The sequence below is a fragment of the Lutra lutra genome, chromosome 15 (assembly GCF_902655055.1).
Source record: "Lutra lutra chromosome 15, mLutLut1.2, whole genome shotgun sequence".
Classification (NCBI taxonomy): Eukaryota; Metazoa; Chordata; class Mammalia; order Carnivora; family Mustelidae; genus Lutra; species Lutra lutra.
In genome coordinates this window covers 8,705,174-8,725,957 of record NC_062292.1, presented here as the reverse complement: position 1 = coordinate 8,725,957, position 20,784 = coordinate 8,705,174, and the positions used below count along the sequence as shown (strand labels likewise).

Below are 20,784 nucleotides of genomic sequence, written 5' to 3'. Positions count from 1 at the left end.
GGGTTAAAGCCTCTGCCTTTGGCTCAGGTCATGATCCCAGGGTCCTGGGATCGAGCCCCACATCGGGCTCTCTGCTCAGCAGGGAGCCTGCTTCCTCCTCTCTCTCTGCCTGCCTCTCTGCCTACTTGAGGTCTCTGTCTGTCAAATAAATAAATAAAATCTTTAAGAAAAAAAATCACCTATGGAAGTGTTAAATGTCTTCCTCTCCCTCCTCTGGAAGCGGGACTGCACATTCCCGGGCCCTCCAGTCACCATCTGCTGAGTGTGGCAAAAACGGGGGAGAGGACTGCACGGCGGGACTGCTGGGGAGCAGCGGGAGCACCGTGGACACCGGGTCATGACACACAGTGGCGCTGTCTGCAAGGCTCAGATCACGCGCCCCGGCCAGAGAGGCAGCCGGTCAGACTGACGTAGAGCGAGGTTCTGACATGCGCCACTTTTCGAAAGGCTGAGACAAGGGAGTTTACAGTAAATGCCTCCAACACTCACGTGACTTAAAACCCCTGGACATAACTTGTGATCTTCCTCTTTATATAACCTCAGGAGTACACACTGGCCTTGCACATAGAGACACTCAGGAGCCGTGTGCTGAGCAACATGATCATGACACACCAGAGTATCACAATAACACAGCATTCAGGGGTACATGCTGCGAGTCGCTTTAAAAACAAAACTAAACAAAACATGCAACGGCTGTTTTGGTGATTTTACGGACCCCACGTTGCTCAGTTTTTACTCTATCGTAGCAACTTTAAAGATTTATTTATTTTAGAGAGAAAGTGAGATAGCGTGTGAGCTGGGTGAGGGAGTGGGGAGACAGAGAAAGAATCCCAAGCAGACCCCACACTGAGCACGAAGCCCACTTGGGGCTCCCTCTCATGACCCTGAGATCATGACCTGATCGAAACCAAGAGTTGGACACTCAACTGACTGAGCTACCCAGGCGCCCCCACTACAGCAACTTTAAAGCTAGGTTTTAATTCTGTATCCCAGTTTATGACTCTTTTCCAAACGCTGCCCATTTCGTGTTCGCTGTTCCTTTTGCCTTTCTTCTCTTCCCTCCGTGTGTTCATCTGGTTATGGTCATTATTCATCACGCAGTTTGTCAGAACCTACTTTGTACAGCGTATATAATTACTTTTTCTTGGTTACTTGGTTTCTTACATGTGTTTCATCTTCTACAAGTCTAATTTCAGAGTGGGGGAATACGGTGGGGGAGTCATCTCTCCTGGATGTAGCCCAGGTTGAAATAAAGTCTGGGCACCTGCAGAGCACCTGCTTTTGTCTGACAAACATGAGAGAGGGAATCCAACAGAATGGTGGGATCAAAGTATAATCTTACAATTTCCTATCACGGAATCGAATTGATTATTTTACTTGGAGAGGTCTGAGAATATAACTTTTCTTGAGAAATTGGTGGGAGAATGGAAAATTTCTATGAACTCTAGATTACAAGTAATCGACTACTTGCGGAGCGTTCATTCAAGAAGGCCAGGCTAGCGCATCGCTGGTGACATCACCAAAAACATTTCTGCCGCAGCAGGTAACAAAGTGAATCCACAAGTACCTTTGATCCCATGTCCTCCCGTTCTTTTGTTATTTCTTTTCTCATTGTCTCCTTCTCAAAGGCCCTTTTCTCTTGCTGAGATGCGAGTTCTTTTTCCAGTCGCTCTGTCTGCCTCTCCAGTTCGTTCTTCAACTGCTCACACTGGATTAAAGCCTGCCAGAGGAAGATGGGAGTGAAACAGGGCCTCTGACTTTGCAAAAAATGAGAGGAAAATGAGACAATTAAGCTTCAATTTTATTTAAAATCATTGCAACTCACTGTAAAGCCCATTAGAGTAATTTTATATTTATTTGTCAATACCACTCACAAAACAAACACTGTTCAAATGTTACTTTTATTCACACATTTCAATTTTCACAATTAAGGCTATATTTACTAAGCAACTAAGAAAATTCAGGTTAATGAACCCTGATGAACACCACAGATGAATCCAAATTTTGAAAACAAGAAACAGAAAAATCAAGTGATCTAATATTTTTCGATTATATAGCATATTTATACTAAACGAAATATAGAGGTATCCAATTTAACTAACTTTTCATTTGCTTACGGTTAAAAATTAGTGAAATACTTCAAAACTTAAAATGAGAAGTACTTGTTATTAAAATAATTTAAAAATAGTAATAATAAAAAATTTAGATAAAGACTCAAAACAACATTTACTACCTAGTTTTATGAAATGAGAAGTGCCATCTTTCACTGCTGGTAACTTACAAGTCCACAGTTGTTCCTTAGTCTTAATTTCCCACTCTGAATTTCTAGAAGTAAAAACTTTCTAACTTCCTTTTAACTACATCTACTATCTTTATGCAAAATACCCAAAAGGAAACTAATTTCAAAATTCCAATTTAAAAAAAACCCAATAAATGTAAGGTGCTTGGCACAGAACCTCTGAGTCATTCTATGGTGTCTTAGTCTGATCCCAGTGGCTTCTTATCCAATATCCGACATCCACCTCATTCAAACGCTGTGTTCCCCTGAATTGGAAACCCAAGTAACCCAAGTCTCACATGACTTACAAACTGTGTAAGTACGTATCAAGATATATAGTTGATAGTCACATCTGTTGTGGATGATGAGGGAAGTGGTCTTGGTAACATAGGCATAGCTTTGCTTCCCTCTGGTGAAAGCTATAATAAATACAGACAATAAATTATCTAGGGTATGTGAATTTGCTTCTCTTCACCTGGAAGCCATTAAACCCTAATTTACTTCAAATTCTTCTGGAAAGTTTCTACACTCCTAGACATGAAATTGGTGGGTAAAACTCAATTGTCTCAGATTAACTGACAAGCACATCTAGTGACTGAGAAATGATTCTCCTATGGACTTGGTCCCAAGTTCAATTCTAGTTGAGAATGTCCATAGTATAAAATTCTCCATTAGATTTTAAAAGAAATGGAGGGCGCCTGGGTGGCTCAGTGGGTTGGGGCCTTTGCCTTCGGCTCGGGTCATGATCTCAGGGTCCTGGGATCGAGCCCCACATGGGGCTCTCCGCTCAGTGGGGAGCCTGCTTCCCCCTCTCTCTCTGCCTGCCTCTCTGCCTACTTATGATCTCTCTCTGTCAAATAAACAAATAAAAGAAGTGTAAAAGCAGAGTTTTCCTATAATTTAAGCCCTCGGAGCGGGATAGATTATGAATTTCAGATTTTTTTTGCCTCAGAACACAATTGCTGTTGTGAAAAATACTTTACATGAACCTAATAAAAATGTTCATAACTTTCACAGATCTAATACCACTGGCATGACAGAATGAGATGACTATTGACTACAAACCAATATTTCCAATCAGAAGCTTCTTCACTGAACAAAAACTCAGGAGTCAACAGTATTAAGCACAGAACAGCAGAAGGGACTGCGGAAGATCAAAGAGCGGGCTGACATGAAGAACCAAAGAACCAATTCCAAGAAGTCAGTCAGTTTGGGAACCAGGAACAGTAAATGATCCTGACAGCATAAGAGGCCTAATCTCAGGGTAAGAGGATATAAATGAGAAGTATAACATACAAGGCAAGAAGCTGTAAATCACTTAAAACCATTGCTGAAGGCTTCTCCCTCTTAGGGCTCACCACCCCATGAAGAGGTAATGATGAGGAGATAAGTAAAAGTAAGGGCTTTTATTTGTCTTGATTTTAATATATATGCCAGGTCCCAGTGAAGAAATTATGAAGGATCAGTAACACTTGGATTTATAGAACCAATTTAATCTTTCTAAAGATAGCTCTCTTATCGTGGCTCTCACATACTAGAAGGTCAAGGAGAACTAAACAAATGTTTATACAGTCTTTCCATTATAACTTTACCTTTAAAAAAAAAAAGAATTTATTTATTGGAGAGAGAATGCACACAAGAGGGCACAAGCAGGGGGAGGGATGGAGGGAGAGGGAAGGAGGCTCCCTGCTCAGTCCTCCCAAGGAGGACTCCGGGCTCCATCTCAGGACCCCGGGATCACAACAGGAGCAGAAGGCAGATGCTTAACTGACTGAGCCACCTGGTGCCCCAAAGCTTCACCTTTTCATTCCAGGGCTCCCTCTCCCAGTTTCCAGAAGCCCAGCTGATCCGGTGCTCCCTGATTCTGCTCATCTAACCATTCCATAAGGGCATAACTGAATTCTCACAAGCGAGGTCAGTAAATGGTCAGTTACAGCTAGCTGACAGATCTTCGGAGAGGCCCAAGTTGATATGGGGACTGCAGCTTCCATTTCTTCCAGAGGTTCCCCAAAGGGTGGCTTCCTTCTCTCCCTGAGCACAGCCCCTTTTTGATGGAAATGGCTGTAGCTCCAGGAGTTGAGGGAATTACACTATTGACCTGCCCAGTCGACTCAATCCTCCAGAGACCTTTTCTCTTCTGGGAAATTTCTTTATTTGTGGTTATTCTACGTTGGCCACATTAACATATTTTTCAAAACATAATTTATTGGACTTGATATTCCCAGCCCTAGTTTTATTAAACCAACAAGTATGGGTTACTGTCTTAATGGGGTCAAAACACTTTCTAAAACAAATTTATATCTAGTCAACTCCATTTTTTAAAATAGGAAGCCTATTTTAGGACATATGAAAATTGTTCCCAAGTGCTAGGGTTAGGTTTCTAGAAATCCTTGTGACCGAAGAATTCATAATTCAGGAATTAAAGATCTTCTGAGAAATAACAAAATTCACACTTAAGAAAATTAAATTTAAGGGATGCCTGGATGTCTCCGTCGGTTAAGCGTCTGCCTTCGGCTCAGTTCGTGATCCCAGGGTCCTGGAATCGAGCCCTGAATCAGGCTCCCTGCTCAACAGGGAGTCTGCTTCTCCCTCTCCCTCTGCCTGCTGCTCCCCCTGCTAGTGCTTTCTGTCTCTTAGGTAAATAAAATCTTTAAAAAAATTAAATATAAAATTCACGTAAACATTTATGAAATTGTTTTCATTTTTGTGAACTGTATAGCCCACAAAACTAAAATGATTGTCAATATGTTTTAAGCACGTAACTTACAAATAATGACAACTATTGATTTTTTAATTTATAGACTCTTCCTTGCTAGAAACTTATCAGTCTGTCCCTATCTCCCATTTTCAAGATGTTAATAACTTGTTTCTGTTTCGTGGCAGATAATGTACACATCAAGAAGTGATGGGGCACCTGGGTAGCTCATAAGCATCTGGCTCTTGATTTTGCCTCAGGTCATGACATCAGTTCATGACCTCCCCACTGAGTGTGGAGCTTCCTTAAGATTCTTTCCTTTTCTTTCTGCCCTTTCCTGCCCCCAAACCCACTTGCACAACCATTTTCTCTCTCTCTCAAAAAAAAAAAAAAAAAAAAAAAAGAAAGAAAGAAAGAAAGGAAAGAAAAGAAAGTGCATTATATTCTCTGCCTGGGCTTGCAATCAAATGACCAAATGTTTTGATCTTTTCACTTTAGGTTTCCAATTTTCGCCTTTCTGATTCTGTAGTCTAAGCAAAGAATAATTTCGAAAGGAAAAAAAAAAAGGTTTTAGGGACATTTAGTCATGGGTTTCTGTCTTTTGTGGTTTTTTGTTTTGTTTTGTTTTGTTTTAAATCTTGCCTTGCTTGGAGGGTTATCTCATTATGGATACACTCATGATAACTTCATACCAAAACCAACAATTTCCCTTTCAATAGAAGCAATCAGGTGTGAGGCCTGGTTAACCGTTTCATGTTGTAGCTTTACCAAGGCATCATTGCAGAACCTCTGCTTCCCCCACCCTATTTATCCGGAGGATATTTTTTTTCTCTCTTTTAAAAAATGATCGCTGGTTGTAATGGCTTGCAATTTTCACAGTAAATCAAAACCATTTATTGACCACTCGCCATGTGCCAGATACTCTGCTAAATGGCTTACATGGATTACTTTATTTAACACTCTTACTAAATTTTAAGTGGATCTTATCACTCAGCAGAAGAAACAGCAGCTCTGAGACATTAAGTATCTGCCCGGGATCACAGACCTAAACAGTGGCAGAGCAGAGATTTGAGCCAGATTTGAGCTGAATCGATGCATGGCATTACAGCTTTCTCATGTTATAGATTTATTTCCTTATAAAATCCTCAGGGGTTTTCACTGCCATCGTCAATTTAAGTATGGAACGTAGTTAATTCCTGTGGTGCTCTTACTTAGCCTGCAATGTGCAAATGGGAACACTAGGTGGCAACAAATATCAAGGAACTCATTTCATCAGCTCAAGGATCAAGTAGTTGGTTTCAAAATTAAAATACGGATTCCATTTTACTTTTTTACTACTTTCACTAAGCAAAATTCCTATTATGTTTCAACATACCTAAGATAAATCGTAATAGATGTGCATTGTATTTTGTAAACTGCACAGAAATCCATTCTTGCATTATTACTAATTCAAGGAAAAATGCTTTAGAATTGCAATACACAATAGCTTCTTTTGTTCATAACTGTTAGATATTTAAAAGCACTAATTACAAAAATCCATATTCATAATTAAAGCTAACAATCGACTTTGATTCAATTCAATATTGTGTAACTAATATGCAAATGGCCACCTGAGGAATACAATGATAATATTAGAGACCTGCCTTTTAAGGTCTTTTGGTAGTAAGAGCTACATAAACAATTACCAAAATGATACCAGCTCCGGCAGAATATGGAGGAGAAAGAGATTAATTCAAACAAGAAAGGACTGGGGCAAACTCTGGGGAAGACTGCAGCCTGGGTTGAGCCCCAAGGTTGAACAGACAGATCAATGCACTGCTGTAAAGTATAGCGTCAGCAAATTCATGGCCACATTCAGGAAGGTCACATTCCTGACCTTGTAAGTCACATTCAGGAAACAACACAGGTCTTGTGAAAGACTGTAGTGAAAAATAAGGCTAGAAGAGTTAGGTTGGGGCTGTATTGTGAAAGATCTGGAAGGTCACGCTTTTATTTTACTGCAAGAGGGGAGCCGCTTGAACAGGGAGAGTTACTTCTGGGGGGTCTCTGGCAGCAATGGGAAGGTGGGAAAGATACAGCGGAACTGGAAGAGGCCTGAGACCAATAGAAGTCCACCGTAATCATCTCTGCAGGCTGAAACTGGGGTGGAAAAGGTGGGCACAGCTGACAAAGGGACCCCAAAGCCCAAAAGACAGAGTGATAACTTGGCAACTGATCGGATGTTGAGAGTGTAGGATGGGGAGGAGCCAAGATATTTTAAAGCCGTGAGCCAGCGCTGCTGCTAAGATGAGGAAGACAGACAACGGTAGAAGAAACCTGGGCGGGAGAATGGAGAGGAGCAGTAACTTGGTTGCGTAGATTTTCAGATGCTAATGGAATGTCATACACAAACAGAGGTCTAGTAGCAGCAAGAAATGGGGGTCTGGTGCTCAGGAGAGCCGTTAGAGCTAAAGCCACAAGGGGGGGGGTATTCAGATGCAGGGAATGTGCTGGACATGACAGGAGAGACAAATTCCTAGAAATGAGGAGAACGCTAGTGGAAGGCTAGGACTGTGGTTAAGGTTTTGGAAAACAAGTGAAAAGAGATGGAGAGGAGTAGATAAGAGCGGTACAACAAGGACCCATGGGAGAAAATGTCAGATAAATCAAGGGGGAAGACGACATGTTATGATAAGACAGCCAATGGCTTCCAAGACTCCAGAGTCAGGAGTCGAATGAAGACAGAGATGAGGTCACTGGAGTTAGCGATCAGGAAGTGCCTTGTGACCAGCAAGTGAGCAACTCAGCAGGATGAAGCCGGGCTGCGATTTGGCACAAGCCTGACTGCGGTGTGCTCGTAAGGGGATGGACTGAGCCCACGGCGGACACTCATTGTGAAAGGCCTGCTGGGAAACCGGTGGCGAGGAGTTAGTCGAAGACGTGGAAGCTGATCAAGCGAAGGCCGCCTGTTGTTTGAACAAGAATGATGGCTGGGGATGGTGGGGGAGGGAGACAGGGCGGGAGGAAGCGAAGACACAAGAAGCCATTTGACAAATCCCTGAGACTTCAGTAACTTAGAGAAAGAGCTTTCATCTTGGGAAGTAAGAGGGCCCGGCACGCAGGGGACAATGAGCCAAAGGCACATCCAAGGGGTTAGAAGAATCCGAAGAGGCTCTTGAGGGTTGGCTGTGATGTCGGTGGCGCTTGTCAGCTCCGGAGTGCGGGCGGACAGCGGAGATGGGAACACACGAAAGCGCGATTCCTGCCTACCAGACGGAAGGTGGCCAGCTGCAAAGAAAAGAACTGCTAAATAGTACTTCTTCTTCTTTTTTTTTTTAATTTTATTTTTCTTCTTTTTCTTTTTTTAAAGATTTTATTTATTTATTTATTTGACAGAGAGAGAGAGAGAGACAGAGAGAGAGGGAACACAAGCAGAGGGGGTGAGAGAGGGGGAAGCAGGCTCCCCTTGAGCAGGGAGCCCGACACGGGGCTCGATCCCAGGACCCTGGGATCATGACCTGAGCCAAAGGCAGACGCGCAACGACTGAGCCACCCAGGTGCCCTTTAAATACTACTTCCATCCGCAGAGGGTGACCCATATCAGCCCCCTGTGGAATTCATTCTGTGGCTTTCCTCAGCAACACTTGCCAGGCTGAAAGTAGCAATAGGAAAAAAATGTGTGGTTGAGCCTCTGCCGGGCACTGGCCCTGGGGGTAGACTAGAAAGATAAGAACAAAAGACTTCTAGAGTCTTACTGGAAACATGACAATTCCCTAGTTAGTAGACATTTCCTGAGAACCTATTACATGCCACACAGTATGCGAGGTGCTAAAGCCTGACCAGTGATCAAGACAGGTGAGTTCCTTCCTCTCCGAGATTCTAAAGTTTAATGAAGGGGGCGCCGGATAGCTCGCTTGGTTAAGCGTCTGAGTCTTGATTTCGGCTCAGGTCGTGATGGCAGGGTCATGAGATTGACTGACTCCCACAATGGGCTCCGCAATGAGCGCAGCGCCTGCTTAGCATTCTCTCTCTCTCCCTCTGCCCCTCCCCCAACGCATGCACGTTAATGGAAGATAAAGACAAATAAGGGAGACTAATACACTGATGACTGACGTACATAATGGGGAACAGTTCTCACCGGGGGGCAATTCAGCATGCACATGCGCTTACATACACACACGTGCACACATACACGCACACACATACACACATGTGCACAGACACGCGCACACATACACGTGCACACATACACGCGCGCACACACGCATACATACGCTCACGTGCACACACATACACACGCGCTTACATAGACATACATACGCACACATGCACACATGCACGCACATGCACACAGACACACACATACATATGCACACGCACACACGTGAACGCACATACATATGCACACATGCACACATACAGGCACACACTCAGGCACACGCACATATACATACAGTCATGCAAATGCATGCGTACACACGCACTTGTACACACGCAGGCACACACACCCGTGGGAACCCCTAACAATGTATGGAGACATCTCTGGTCGCCAGAACCTGGGGAAGAGGAGGTGCGATCCCAGCATCGAGTGAAAAGAGGCCAGGGATGCCCCTAAAAATCCTAGGATGTGCGGGCAGGACAACCTCTACAACAAAGAATTATGTAGTCCAAACATCAGCAGTGCTGGGGCTGAGAAGTCCTGCTATGAAGACATAAGAGGTACATGAAATCTACGCATGGGAGAGCAGAGATTTTTCTAGAGAGAGCAGCAGACCTGAAAGATGGAGAAAATATCCAGGTTGTGGGGTGAAGAAGCATTTGCATGGCACGTGCAAACTCCCGGGGGCTACAATGGCAGCGCGTAAACAAGGGACTGGAAGCCGTCGCCATCAGAGGTGCTAGCTCTTGAGGAAATACTTTGTGCCAGAGTTTCCACAACTTAACAGATAACATATTTTAAAATGTGCCTGGGTGGCTCAGTCGGTGAAGGGTCTGCCTTAGGCTCAGGTCATGTGCCAGGATCACAGGGCTCCCTGCTCAGCGGGGAGTCTGCTTCTCCCTCTCCCTCTGCTCCTCCCTCTGCCCAGTTCCCCGCCCCCTGGCTCTGCTCCCTTGCACTCTCTCTCTCAAATAAATAAATTTTTAAAAATATAAATAAAATAAAATGCAGTCCTCATTAGCAATCCTCTAAGTCCGACACTATTTCCATTTTTCAGATGAGGAAAAACTGCGGCCTGGGGAATTAAGTAAGCTGTCCTGGGTCACGCAGCTGGGGAAATGATGCAGCTGAGTAGAATCTAGGTCTGCTAATGCTAAGAAGACCTCACACAACCTCCAACTGCTTTGCCAAGCTGACAGGGGCTGAGTCTGTTGGAGGAGAGTAATAAGGAAGCACATGACAGACCTCAGAAGTACAGCAAAGGGCTTAGAGACTGTCCTGAGACAGTGGACACTCCCAGAAAGATTGGAAATCAAAGAATCACAGGATCAAACTGCCGTGAAGAAAGATCACTTCTAGGCTGCGTGGGTGGCTTAGTGGGTTAAGCATCTGCCTTCAGCCCAGGTCATGGTCTCAGGGTCCTGGGATCAAGCCCCTCATCGGGCTCTCTGCTCAGTGGAGAGCCTGCTTCCCGCCTCCCTCCCTGCCCCTCTGCCTGCCTCTCTGCCTACTTGTGATTTCTCTCTGTCAAATAAATAAATAAAATCTTTAAAAAAAATAAAAGGTCACTTCTGGCTGCAGTGTGCTCCGCAACGGAGGGAAGGAAGAGGATGTTGTCATTCATAATCCAGAGATTATGGTGTCCTGAACAAGAAAGGTGACAGTGAGGGAAGAACTCAACAGGAGTTCAGAAACTAAGATGTGTACTTAGTGATTGGTTGGACGTCAGGCGCAAAGGAGAGGATGGTGACCAGCTTTCTGGTCGAGGCACAGTAGTGGACAGAGGCACCACTCCCTAGAGAACACAGCAGTGTTAGGGGAGCAAATGTAATGAGTTCAGTTGCGGATGTAAAATTCAGGTTTAAATAGAAGGGGAGGTGACACCTGGGTGGTGCAGTCGGTTTAACATCTGACTCTTGATTTCAGCTTGGGTTGTGATCTTGGGATCCTGGGATTGAGCCCCGCGTCGGGCTCTGCACTCAGCAAGGAGTCTGCCTGAGATTCTCTCTCTCTCTCTGCCTCTGGCCCTCCCCCTGCTTGTGTGCATGCATGCACTCTCACGAATGAATGGTTGGATGGATGGATGGATAGATGAATGGATGGATGGGTGAATAGATGGATAGATGGATGGATGGATGGATGGATGGATGGATGGATGGATGGATGAATGGACGGACGGACAGATGGATGGATGGATGGATGAATGGATGGATGGATGGAAGGGGAAGAAGACCAGCCTGGACACAACAGGTAAGACAGGGGAGGAAACTGCAGAAGCAGACGCAGGAATGAGGACACTGAGACGTTTAATGGCAATAGGGAGGCAGAGAGAAGTGCTGGTCAGAGGGAGCAGATGCAGAGTCTGACATGCCTTGGACACGACAGTTCAGGTGACAGTTACCACAGAAGAGGGGACATGTTAGAGGTAAGTGAGCCAAAGGATGTTGGGACTATGGTGTTGCATGATTAATAATATGATGTAGAAACGTTTCAGGGTGATCAAAGGAGGTAGGCAGAGGGCAGTATGGACTGAACGTACCCCTCCAAAATTCATGTGTTGAAACCTAAGCCCCAATGCGATGGTATGCAGGTATGTGGCTTCTGGGAGGTGATTAGATCCTTAGGATGGAGCCCTCATGAGTAGGATTAGTGCCTTTATAAGAGTCCCAGAGAGCTCCCACACCCCCTCGGCCATGTAAGGCTACACAGGAAGAAGATGGCCATCTGTGAACCAGAAAGCATGCCCTCACCAGACACCAGCTCTGCTGGTGCCTTCATCCTGGACTCCCCAACCCCGGCACTGAGAGAAATAAATGTCTGCTGTTGAAGCCAGTCAGGCTATGGCATTTTTGTTACAGCAGCCTGAGCAGACGATGACGAGTGGGGAAAGGGTCAGACACTAATGTTCTTAAAAAGTGTCAAATTGCTATTTCATAAACCCAGAACTATTTCATAAATCCAAGTAATAACATGGATGAGTTTCTTTAAAAAAAAAAAAAAAAAAAAAAAAAGTGTAGGGGCGCCTGGGTGGCTCAGTGGGTTGAGCTGCTGCCTTCGGCTCAGGTCATGATCCCAGAGTCCTGGGATCGAGTCCCGCATCGGGCTCGCTGCTCAGCAGGAAGCCTGCTTCCCTTCCTCTCTCTCTGCCTGCCTCTCTGCCTACTTGTGATCTCTCTCTGTCAAATAAATAAATAAAAAACCTTAAAAAAAAAACAGTGTCAAATAGTGACACTGTGACAAATAATGATTGAGAGTTTATATTGATTAAAATTAGGGAGAGGAGAGACCATGACGATTTTAAAGAGGCCTGGTCACTAACAGAGAGGATAGAAGGAAGGCCTGGAACTGGCAGTCAGGAGTGGAGGAATGCTGATTCCTCCATCGCAGCTGTTTGAGATGACGTGAGCAGCAAAGGGCCTTCACTGGAGGGCTTGAGAGTCCCAGTGTCATCGAGGGACAAGAGTTCTGCACAAATGAACAACCAGGAGTGTCTGAGGAGACAAAGCCTATGAGGGAGTTTGGTCAGAATGGACCTAAGTTACAGATGCACCAGGACAACAGTCATGGAAGCCGTGAAGGTCGGGGTCTGGGAAGAGTCAGGGAGGAACTGGGTAGAGACAAATGGACAAGAGAGTGACTGAGGAGCTGAATACAGGGGTCAAGAGCCCGATACCTTAATAAATACTGATGCTACCATACGGCGTAGACCAAAGCTATCTGATGGAATCTGTGACAACAGAAATGTTCTACATCTGCACTGCCCAGTACAGCGATCAGCTACTTGGGAGTGTGGCTGGTGTGTCTACGGGAAACGCACAGCAGCCTCAGTAGACTCTGGTGCAGCCCCCAACACAGCAATGAATCAACAAGAACCTCCTACCATTCAGTACTCGCCACACCGCCTGGTCACAAAGTGCTACTGATTACCGTCGTTATCGTTCAGCGTGTGTGACTTAGCATCCACACGGCCAGACCCATTCATAGCCAAGGATGCTGTCTGATACACATGCATCATCTGTTATCTGTGGCGTGCCTGGATGTTCTCAACATTCCCCAGGCTCAGGGGAGAAAACTTTTGTCGGCCGTCACACACGGACCCATACGCATGGTGTCAGGTTTTCACAGCGTTCAAAATCATCAGCAAATGAAGAGATGAGGCACGTAAGCCTCTCCAAAGAAGACTTCAACCAGTAAATCTGTTTCATTTTGCAAAGTCAACATTAACAGATTGGTATTCACTCTGCGTGTTCGGAAGAAAGAGTTTAGTCATGGAAGAGGAACCATGGAAATACTTGGAAAAGAAAAGAAGGAAAAGAAATGAAAAGAAAAGAAAAGAAAAGAAAAAGAAAAAGAAAAGAAAAGAAGGAGAAGAAAAGAAGAAGAAAAGAAGGCACGCTTCAGCGTGCCGCCATCTTGGTCTTCTGAGACTTGCCTGGGTTTTCTGGACGTTGGCCTCCTCAGTCATGTGCATAGCTTGTTTCACCTGGGCATAAGCCCTGGCTTCTCTCTGCTGCATATCCGACAAGCTGCTCCTGACAGAGACCAGCGCAGACATTAAGTCATCCCTTTCCCTGTGGGCAAGAGAACATTTGAACAAGAAATGGTCAAGCGATCGTGTACTCCTAAGTCATGAAGAGAAAGGCATTCACACAACGTGGAAGAAGAGCCAGGGTGGGCCGGCTCGGCATGGCGTGAAGCATGCCGGGAGAAAGGGCCTCTGTCCTCCCTTGGTGAGAGGCAGGCAGAGCCGCCAGAAAGGCTGGGCATCCACGGCAGGGCTGCATCTGCCTGGGACAATGACCTATTGTGGGGAGGACAGCCCCACTGTGGGCCGCAGAGTACAGCCCAGAAAACAGGAAGTTGGTTGAAAAATTAGAGGGGTGGGGGACTGGGGGAAAAAGGAATAGGACAGAGAGGGTGGGAACTCAACTTCAAAGTGGAAGTTAACATCTCCAGGGACTACTAAGGCCTTGTCTACACTGCTGACTCTCCCCCACCCCATTTGTCTGAACAAATAGGTCCTTTCCTGTTTGTCTTCCTCCACAACCCCCTTTTCCTCCCTTCTCTTTCAATTAAATTTTTTGCCCTCCTTATGAACACATTTCTTCTTTCAGTGGGTAGGACTGCTAAATCCCTCAACTACCCTGGTCACGCAGAGAACAGTCAGGATTTAACAAAATCTCTTCCCGCTGGCTTTGATCGCTGCTTGGCCCCACACCCTTGTCAGCAATTCTCAGAAGTCCTGTAAGCTAACCATTTCTTGGGGACAGATGCAACCAGATGCCAAAACACTCTGGTGTGTAAACTAGCAAAGATCCAACCTCATGGGTTAAATAAATCCCGTAGAAGATTTTAGGATATTTGGAATTTATCCATTGGATAAAAATGGTCAGTAGACCAAAGAGAAAATGAGGTGGGGAACTTTCTATGCAAAGCAAAAAAACCCGTAAGCTGGATGGTTCTGCTGCTATTCCACACTTTGTTAAAGAGTTCAAGTTCTAAACTGTGGTTTCAAATTCAGTTCAAGTAACTGCTTGCAGTTTCCTTTTTTTTGCCAAGTCCTAAACTACCAGGAAAGAGCCAACTCTGATTTTTTTTTTTTTAAGTTTAGCAAGCTTGAAGGAGGAATAATCTCAAAGGTTATAATCTCTGAGTTTGAGTTGCTTTTAGAATTAACCACTGACTGGATTTTTAAAAAATGAGAAAAAAAAATTTTTTTTTAGATTTTATTTATTTGACAGATAGAAAGAGAGCATAAGCAGGGGAAGCAGCGGGCAGAGGAAGAGGGAGAAGCAGGCTTTCCTGCTGAGCAAGGAGCCGGATGTGGGGCTCCATCCTAGGACCCTGAGCCAAAGGCAGATGCTTAATTGAGCCACCCAGGAACTCCTAAAAAAGCTCTTAAGGATAAAATGATTTAAAATATTTGTGGTATTTGGAAAGCACTCATATTTTAAGAAATATGTAATACTGAACAAAGTTACAATTATTAGCAGTTTCATAAAAGCCTGTTTTGTTTAAAAAAAAAAAGATTTGCTTCAACTATAGTAAAGTTCATGGGAGCACAGTGTTCTTCATTCTAGAATTTCCTGCTTGTGTTCTGATTTGAAAAAAAATAATTTACTCTCCAATTCTTTTGTTCTAAAGGAAATGAAAAAAGGAGTTAATTATTTTGATCAAATACAATCAAACAGAATGGTTATGTGAAAGAGGAGAAGAATCAAAGCACGGTTAAATCATTCTAGTTAAGTCAAACACAGACTACTTGAAGGCAAAGTGAATTTATATTTATTTGCATTTCAAGAAAGCTCAGCATAAAAGAAGACTCGCTTCATTGAGAATATGCAGTCCAACTAGAACCTAGGAGTCTAGAAGAAAATAAAAATTCACTCGTTAAAGACAGCAAGTCAAAAAGGGCATCAGATTGCTGTAAGTTGGACTGAGAAAGGATTCAGCGATGCTCTTTGTGCTGCCATGTGCTCACTGAAGCCAAAGTTCTGACTAAAGAGAATTAACCGAAAAGCTCAGTGTTGATAGTTCACTGACGGGATCAAAATCGATCAAATCTGCTCCTCACAGGAGACTTAACGCTTAATATATTTAATCTCTTTTCAGTATGTCCTCTGGTGGAGAGGAGTCTGCCACATTCACAGATACTCAGTGGAATAAAGGGCAAAAGACCAAACGAATGAGTAGTGACTCCGCTATAGCAGGGCACCAAAAAAGGTAAAGTAAAACTCCTCCCAGTTCTAAAATCTCAGGATCTAGATTTTAAAAGTCACGAGGCTGTTTAGAATTGGAGACTCAAGAGTTTAGTTGTTCTCGTTCAGAATCTTGCCAGACTATCAACTCATCAAGTTCAGAGGACTGACAGTCATCAAAGATGAACACCCCAAACACTAATGTCCTGTTAAGCTCATCACCCAGCAGTGAGCCCAGGCACGATGTACTGAACGTCTATACGGTGACCGGATGACACACTCCAGTTTTCTGGAAGAGAAATGCACCACATGCTTGAAGGTGGCCCTCAGATCACCTGGAAAGCTCCAGAGAGATGCCCAAATTGCACACACACTTCCGGGCCCAGGAAGCCATCTTGATAATTTGGGATCAGCCACTCAGTCGCTACATTTTTGGTTTTGCTTTGCTTCAGCTCGGTTGGCCCACATCCAAAGGGCACGCACCTGGAACAGACCCAGCTCTGGGCACGTTAGCCCTGCCCTCAACACGAGGCTTTGCTTCCAGTCCCACTCCCAGGTCACCTTCTTGGTTTAGCCCCCCTTTTTTTCAGCCCCAGCCCCACACTACTCCACATTATCTGGCCTTTGGGAGCAGTCCAGCCCAGCCATCCAGGAGAGCGACCCAGGCAGCCACAGGCCTGCTCCAGAGCTCCCAGCCCACAGGCCCAGCCCAGAGCCAGGCCCAAGTGAGCTTCTCCCAGTGGGAAGCTGCACAAATACACGTGACCGACCAGTGTGAGTGTGAGGTGGCAGTCCGCCAGATTACCATCTGCAACGGCCGAAGGTCTGCAAGTGCTGTGAGAACACCATCTAAGCGTCATCAAGGAGTCTTCTGAAGCAGAACCAACAGCACAGAGTCAGTGCTGCCACGTTCCCTGAAAGGATCCCCGTGAGGGCGGCTCATGCAGAAATGGAGGCAAGGAGCAGGGCGGGTGGGGGGCCAGGGCTGGGATAAGCCAGCTATCAAGTGTGGAGTATTTAAGGAATTTAGTGCAACAATCACAGCAACAAGGACGAGAAAGTCCCTGAATAATCTGGGTCAGATGTTTAAAATAAGGTCTGATATATAGGCATGAGCTTCATCTTGAAAGATAAGGTGCCTAAGGCATGCCTGGAATTCTTCAGTTATTTCACAATGAGAATCAGTTTCAAGCATAACTAAGAATCATTAGTATTACTCCTGTCGTTTAGAAGCAAGTCTAGAAGGCTCGCGATAACACTTCCTGGTTCCTCATTGCTGGGAAGTTCCTGCCATAGTCTTTCAGAGGCAACTACACACCACATTGCCAAGACCTACTCAAAATTCACAAGCTGGACTAAAGGCCCAGGAGAACACAGTAGGAATCACTTCTCCTGTCTGAACGGTGCACTGAAACTTCTCCAAGGCACTAGGCGCTACAGAAAAGGACCTAATTACAAAGCAGTTCCATCCTGATGATCATTCGAAGGTGTTTTGATCATTAGGCAAGAAAGTGAGGCTCCTGTTGCTCTTACTCACCTCAGGGCATAAAGAGGATAAAAAAGTTCAGGAACACTGTGAGGACTTCAAAGCGACTTCTAAAATGTACCCAGCGTCATCAACAGTTGTCAAGTGTACTCTCCAGAAAGTCCTTACGGTCCGAACACAACTCCACGAGCACACTGGTGGTCTGATCTCCAGGTCATGCCTGACCTGATCCTGTCCCTTTTAAGAGTTCGAGGCACTCTTGTCCTATATGCAATACATTCTATGCTAAAAGTTCAACAAAGGAACTTACAGCTCGTGTCATAATGCCACATTTCAAGGAGAGGCCAGGAGATTCATTTGATTCATTTTTTAAAATTCCCACTTAGAGTCCTTCAGGAAATTCCATGATACAGCTCATTGCAGGGTCCAGGCTTCTAATTATGCAGAAAACTAAATATCCAGACCTAAAAAGTGCTGGCCACTCTTCAAAGGGAGCATAACACTCAACATTCAGCCTTCTGCATTAATAAATTGAAAGAAGCTGACCACCAGCTGAGGCCAAAGGAATCCTATAGACAAAGGTTTCATTGACAATAAAAGCAGGAGCCTTGCACTGTACTCTGTTAGGAAAGCAGAACATGAGCTCATGATATGCTGACAAAGCAGAAAATTGAACAGAGAAGGCTGACATTTATTTTAAAAGGCTGAGCTAAAATGCAGGATAGAGACAAAGGAATACATAACTAAGGAAGAATCTAACTTCTAAATGACTGCCAGCCTTCAAGTCAATGTAAACATTGTAGCTTCCTCTTAAATTATGTTTCTAATGACCTACAAGGATAATCTGAAGGCAGCAGGGGGGAAAAACCCCTTCTTCCCTTTGTTGGCTTGGTTATGACAAACCACTTAGTTAAACTCTGTATCTCTTCATCTGTGTGACTTTGAACATGCTTTTTGCCCTTTTTAAATGAATTTTTCATTATATTTTCCTTGTAAATGTGATTACCAACATGGTTAAAGACCCATCTGACACCTACTTTCGATTTCGGTGCCTTCTTCCCCCTCTCCAGGGGTAATCCCTGTTAAATATTGGGTGCTTATCCTTTCAAACCTCTTTTTATGCCTGTATATGAACCTGGAGAAAATACATGGTATGGTTGCGTATGGACTTTTTAAAAAATAAAAATACAAATACAAACGGGTTTCATTGCAGACATGTCTTTTTCACCTTTATTTTTTTCCTTCAACAATATATTGTGGGACTTAGTCCCACATTAGTACCTACAGACCTACCTCTTTTTCTCTTCTACTATGTATAACATAATTTATCTAAACCTCTGAAGTATATTTAGGTCGTTCACATCTAAAAGAAACACTTCTTGTTTTCCTCCACAATTTCTGTGCTTGCAACACTTCTGACACCTCATGCGTGCATTTTCCACACCAAGCAATTTTCTAATTCTCAGTTGATACTAACTCAGTTGGGACATTAATTTCCTGGAGTCAACACAGACCCCAAGGTTAGGGCTCAGTCCCATAAGACTGTCCCCTACTTCAGGCACCAATTGCAAGTCCCAGATGGTCACCAAAACTTCTGGACAACTGGCCCTAAGTGAGGGGTTCTCGTGACCTCTTCCTCAGCCTTGATCATTTGCTACCACAGCTCACAGAACTCAGGGAAGTGCTTTACTTCTATTCTCCATTAACTATCAAGGAGACACTGAGGGATAAGGAAGAGAGGCACACGCCAGTGCGTGGGACATGGGGGGATGAGGCGTGGAGTTTCGGTGCCTTCTCTGGGAGTGCCACCCTCCCAGCTCCTTGATCTGTTCACCAAACCAAAAGCCCTCCAAATTCCATTGTTTAGGATTTTTAGGGAGGTTCTACAGGCATGATTGATAAAATCATTAGCCACTGGTGATTGAACTCAATCTCTGGTCCCTGCCAACTCCCCAGAGACTGGGGAGGGGCTGAAAGTGCCAATCTTATAATCATGTGGATGGTTCCCTTGGCGACCAGCGCCCTGCCCCCCATCCTTAGTGAGTTTCCAAAAATCATCTCATTAACATAAACTCAGGTTTGGCTGATCTTGTAAGAATAACAAAAGATGTTCCTTTCACCTTGATGTGTCAGAGCTATTTCAGGAGCAGGGGACAGAAACCAAGTGTCACAAAGGATGTTCCTATCATTCTTATCCTTTAGGACATTACAGGGGTTTCAGGAGCTCTACACCAGGAACTAGAGATGAAGACCAAAATATGTATTTCTTATCATATCACAATATCACAACACCAATTACAAATAATGCTGTGAAAGCATTCCCTAGAACAGCCCCATTATGCACATACATAGGATCTTTGGGATAGATTTTGAAACCTGTAATACACAATTCAACTACTAATGGATAATGCTAAATTACCCTACAAAGTAGTATCAACTTACAGTTCCCACCAGCAGCGTGTGAAAATGCTCCCTCAGGGCCTCCCCAACCTTGTCACTATCAGTCTCTTTAATTTTCACCAACATGAGGGCTCAATTTTTTGGAAATCTGTATTTCCCTGAATAATAACAGAGTAAACACCCTCTCGTATATTGACGTCTTCCTCCTTGATTGCTCGCCAATCCTTATTCCTTATCCACATTGCAACGAGACAGTTGGTCCTGTGTTTGTTTCAAAGGACGTTCTTTAGATAGTATACCAACTTTTTGTTACGTAACATGCAAATATTTTCCCCAGTCTTTTCATTTCAATTTGCATCATTGTATCATAAGAAGTTTCTTTTTAATGAAGTTAAATGTATATATATTTTTTCCTTTATGGCATTCATTTTCCATTCCATGTTCAGGACTTGACCTAGCCAAAAGCCATAAAGATAATTTTCTATATTTTCTTTTAATGTTTTTATAGACTGAGTTATATTTGGGTCTTTAACCATCTTGAATTTGTTTTGGTGAAGTATGATTCTTTTTTTTCAAATGTAAACAGGCAAATTTTTAACTCCTCTGAGCCTGTTTCCTTAGCCACAAAACAGGTATAATATTTACCTCACACATGCTTTACTAAGGTTAAAAAAGATTACGTTTTTAAAGTGCCTGGCAGAGTCCTTTGGTATATAATAAATGTTTGCCACATGGTAGTTGGATCTGAAAATATATTTAATATATACTTAACAAATTTTACAGTTATACAAAATATGTAAGAATGGGGCGCCTAGGTGGCTCAGTGGGTTAAAGCCTGTGCCTTCAGCTCAGGTCATGATCCCACAGGGTCCTGGGATCAAGCCCCGCATCGCATCGAGGCTCTCTGCTCAGCAGGGAGCCTGCTTCCTCCTCTCTCTGCCTGCTTCTCTGCCTACTTGTGATCTCTGTCAAATAAATAAATAAAATCTTTAAAAAAATGTAAGAATGATTTAATAATATATTTAATTAATGTAATATTTAACAACAAGCAGGACTATCAGCTCTGATCATAAAAAATTATCAGTCAGT

General features: G+C 44.0%; 1 protein-coding gene across 10 annotated transcripts in view; it reads right to left on the bottom strand.

Moving 5' to 3' along the window:
- SDCCAG8 (SHH signaling and ciliogenesis regulator SDCCAG8) overlaps nt 1-20,784 on the bottom strand; it is a 230,521-nt gene that overhangs the window by 160,836 nt on the left and 48,901 nt on the right. For all 10 annotated transcript variants that reach the window (XR_007123194.1, XM_047705794.1, XM_047705795.1 and 7 more), the window contains exons 9-10: nt 13,544-13,682; nt 1,568-1,720 (exon numbers count right to left, since the gene is read on the bottom strand). Coding sequence is in view for 9 of the 10 variants with exons in the window: in XM_047705794.1 (XP_047561750.1) it covers nt 1,568-1,720; nt 13,544-13,682 (292 nt within the window). In the remaining variant the exon portion in view is untranslated. The remainder of the gene's footprint in view (nt 1-1,567; nt 1,721-13,543; nt 13,683-20,784) is intronic.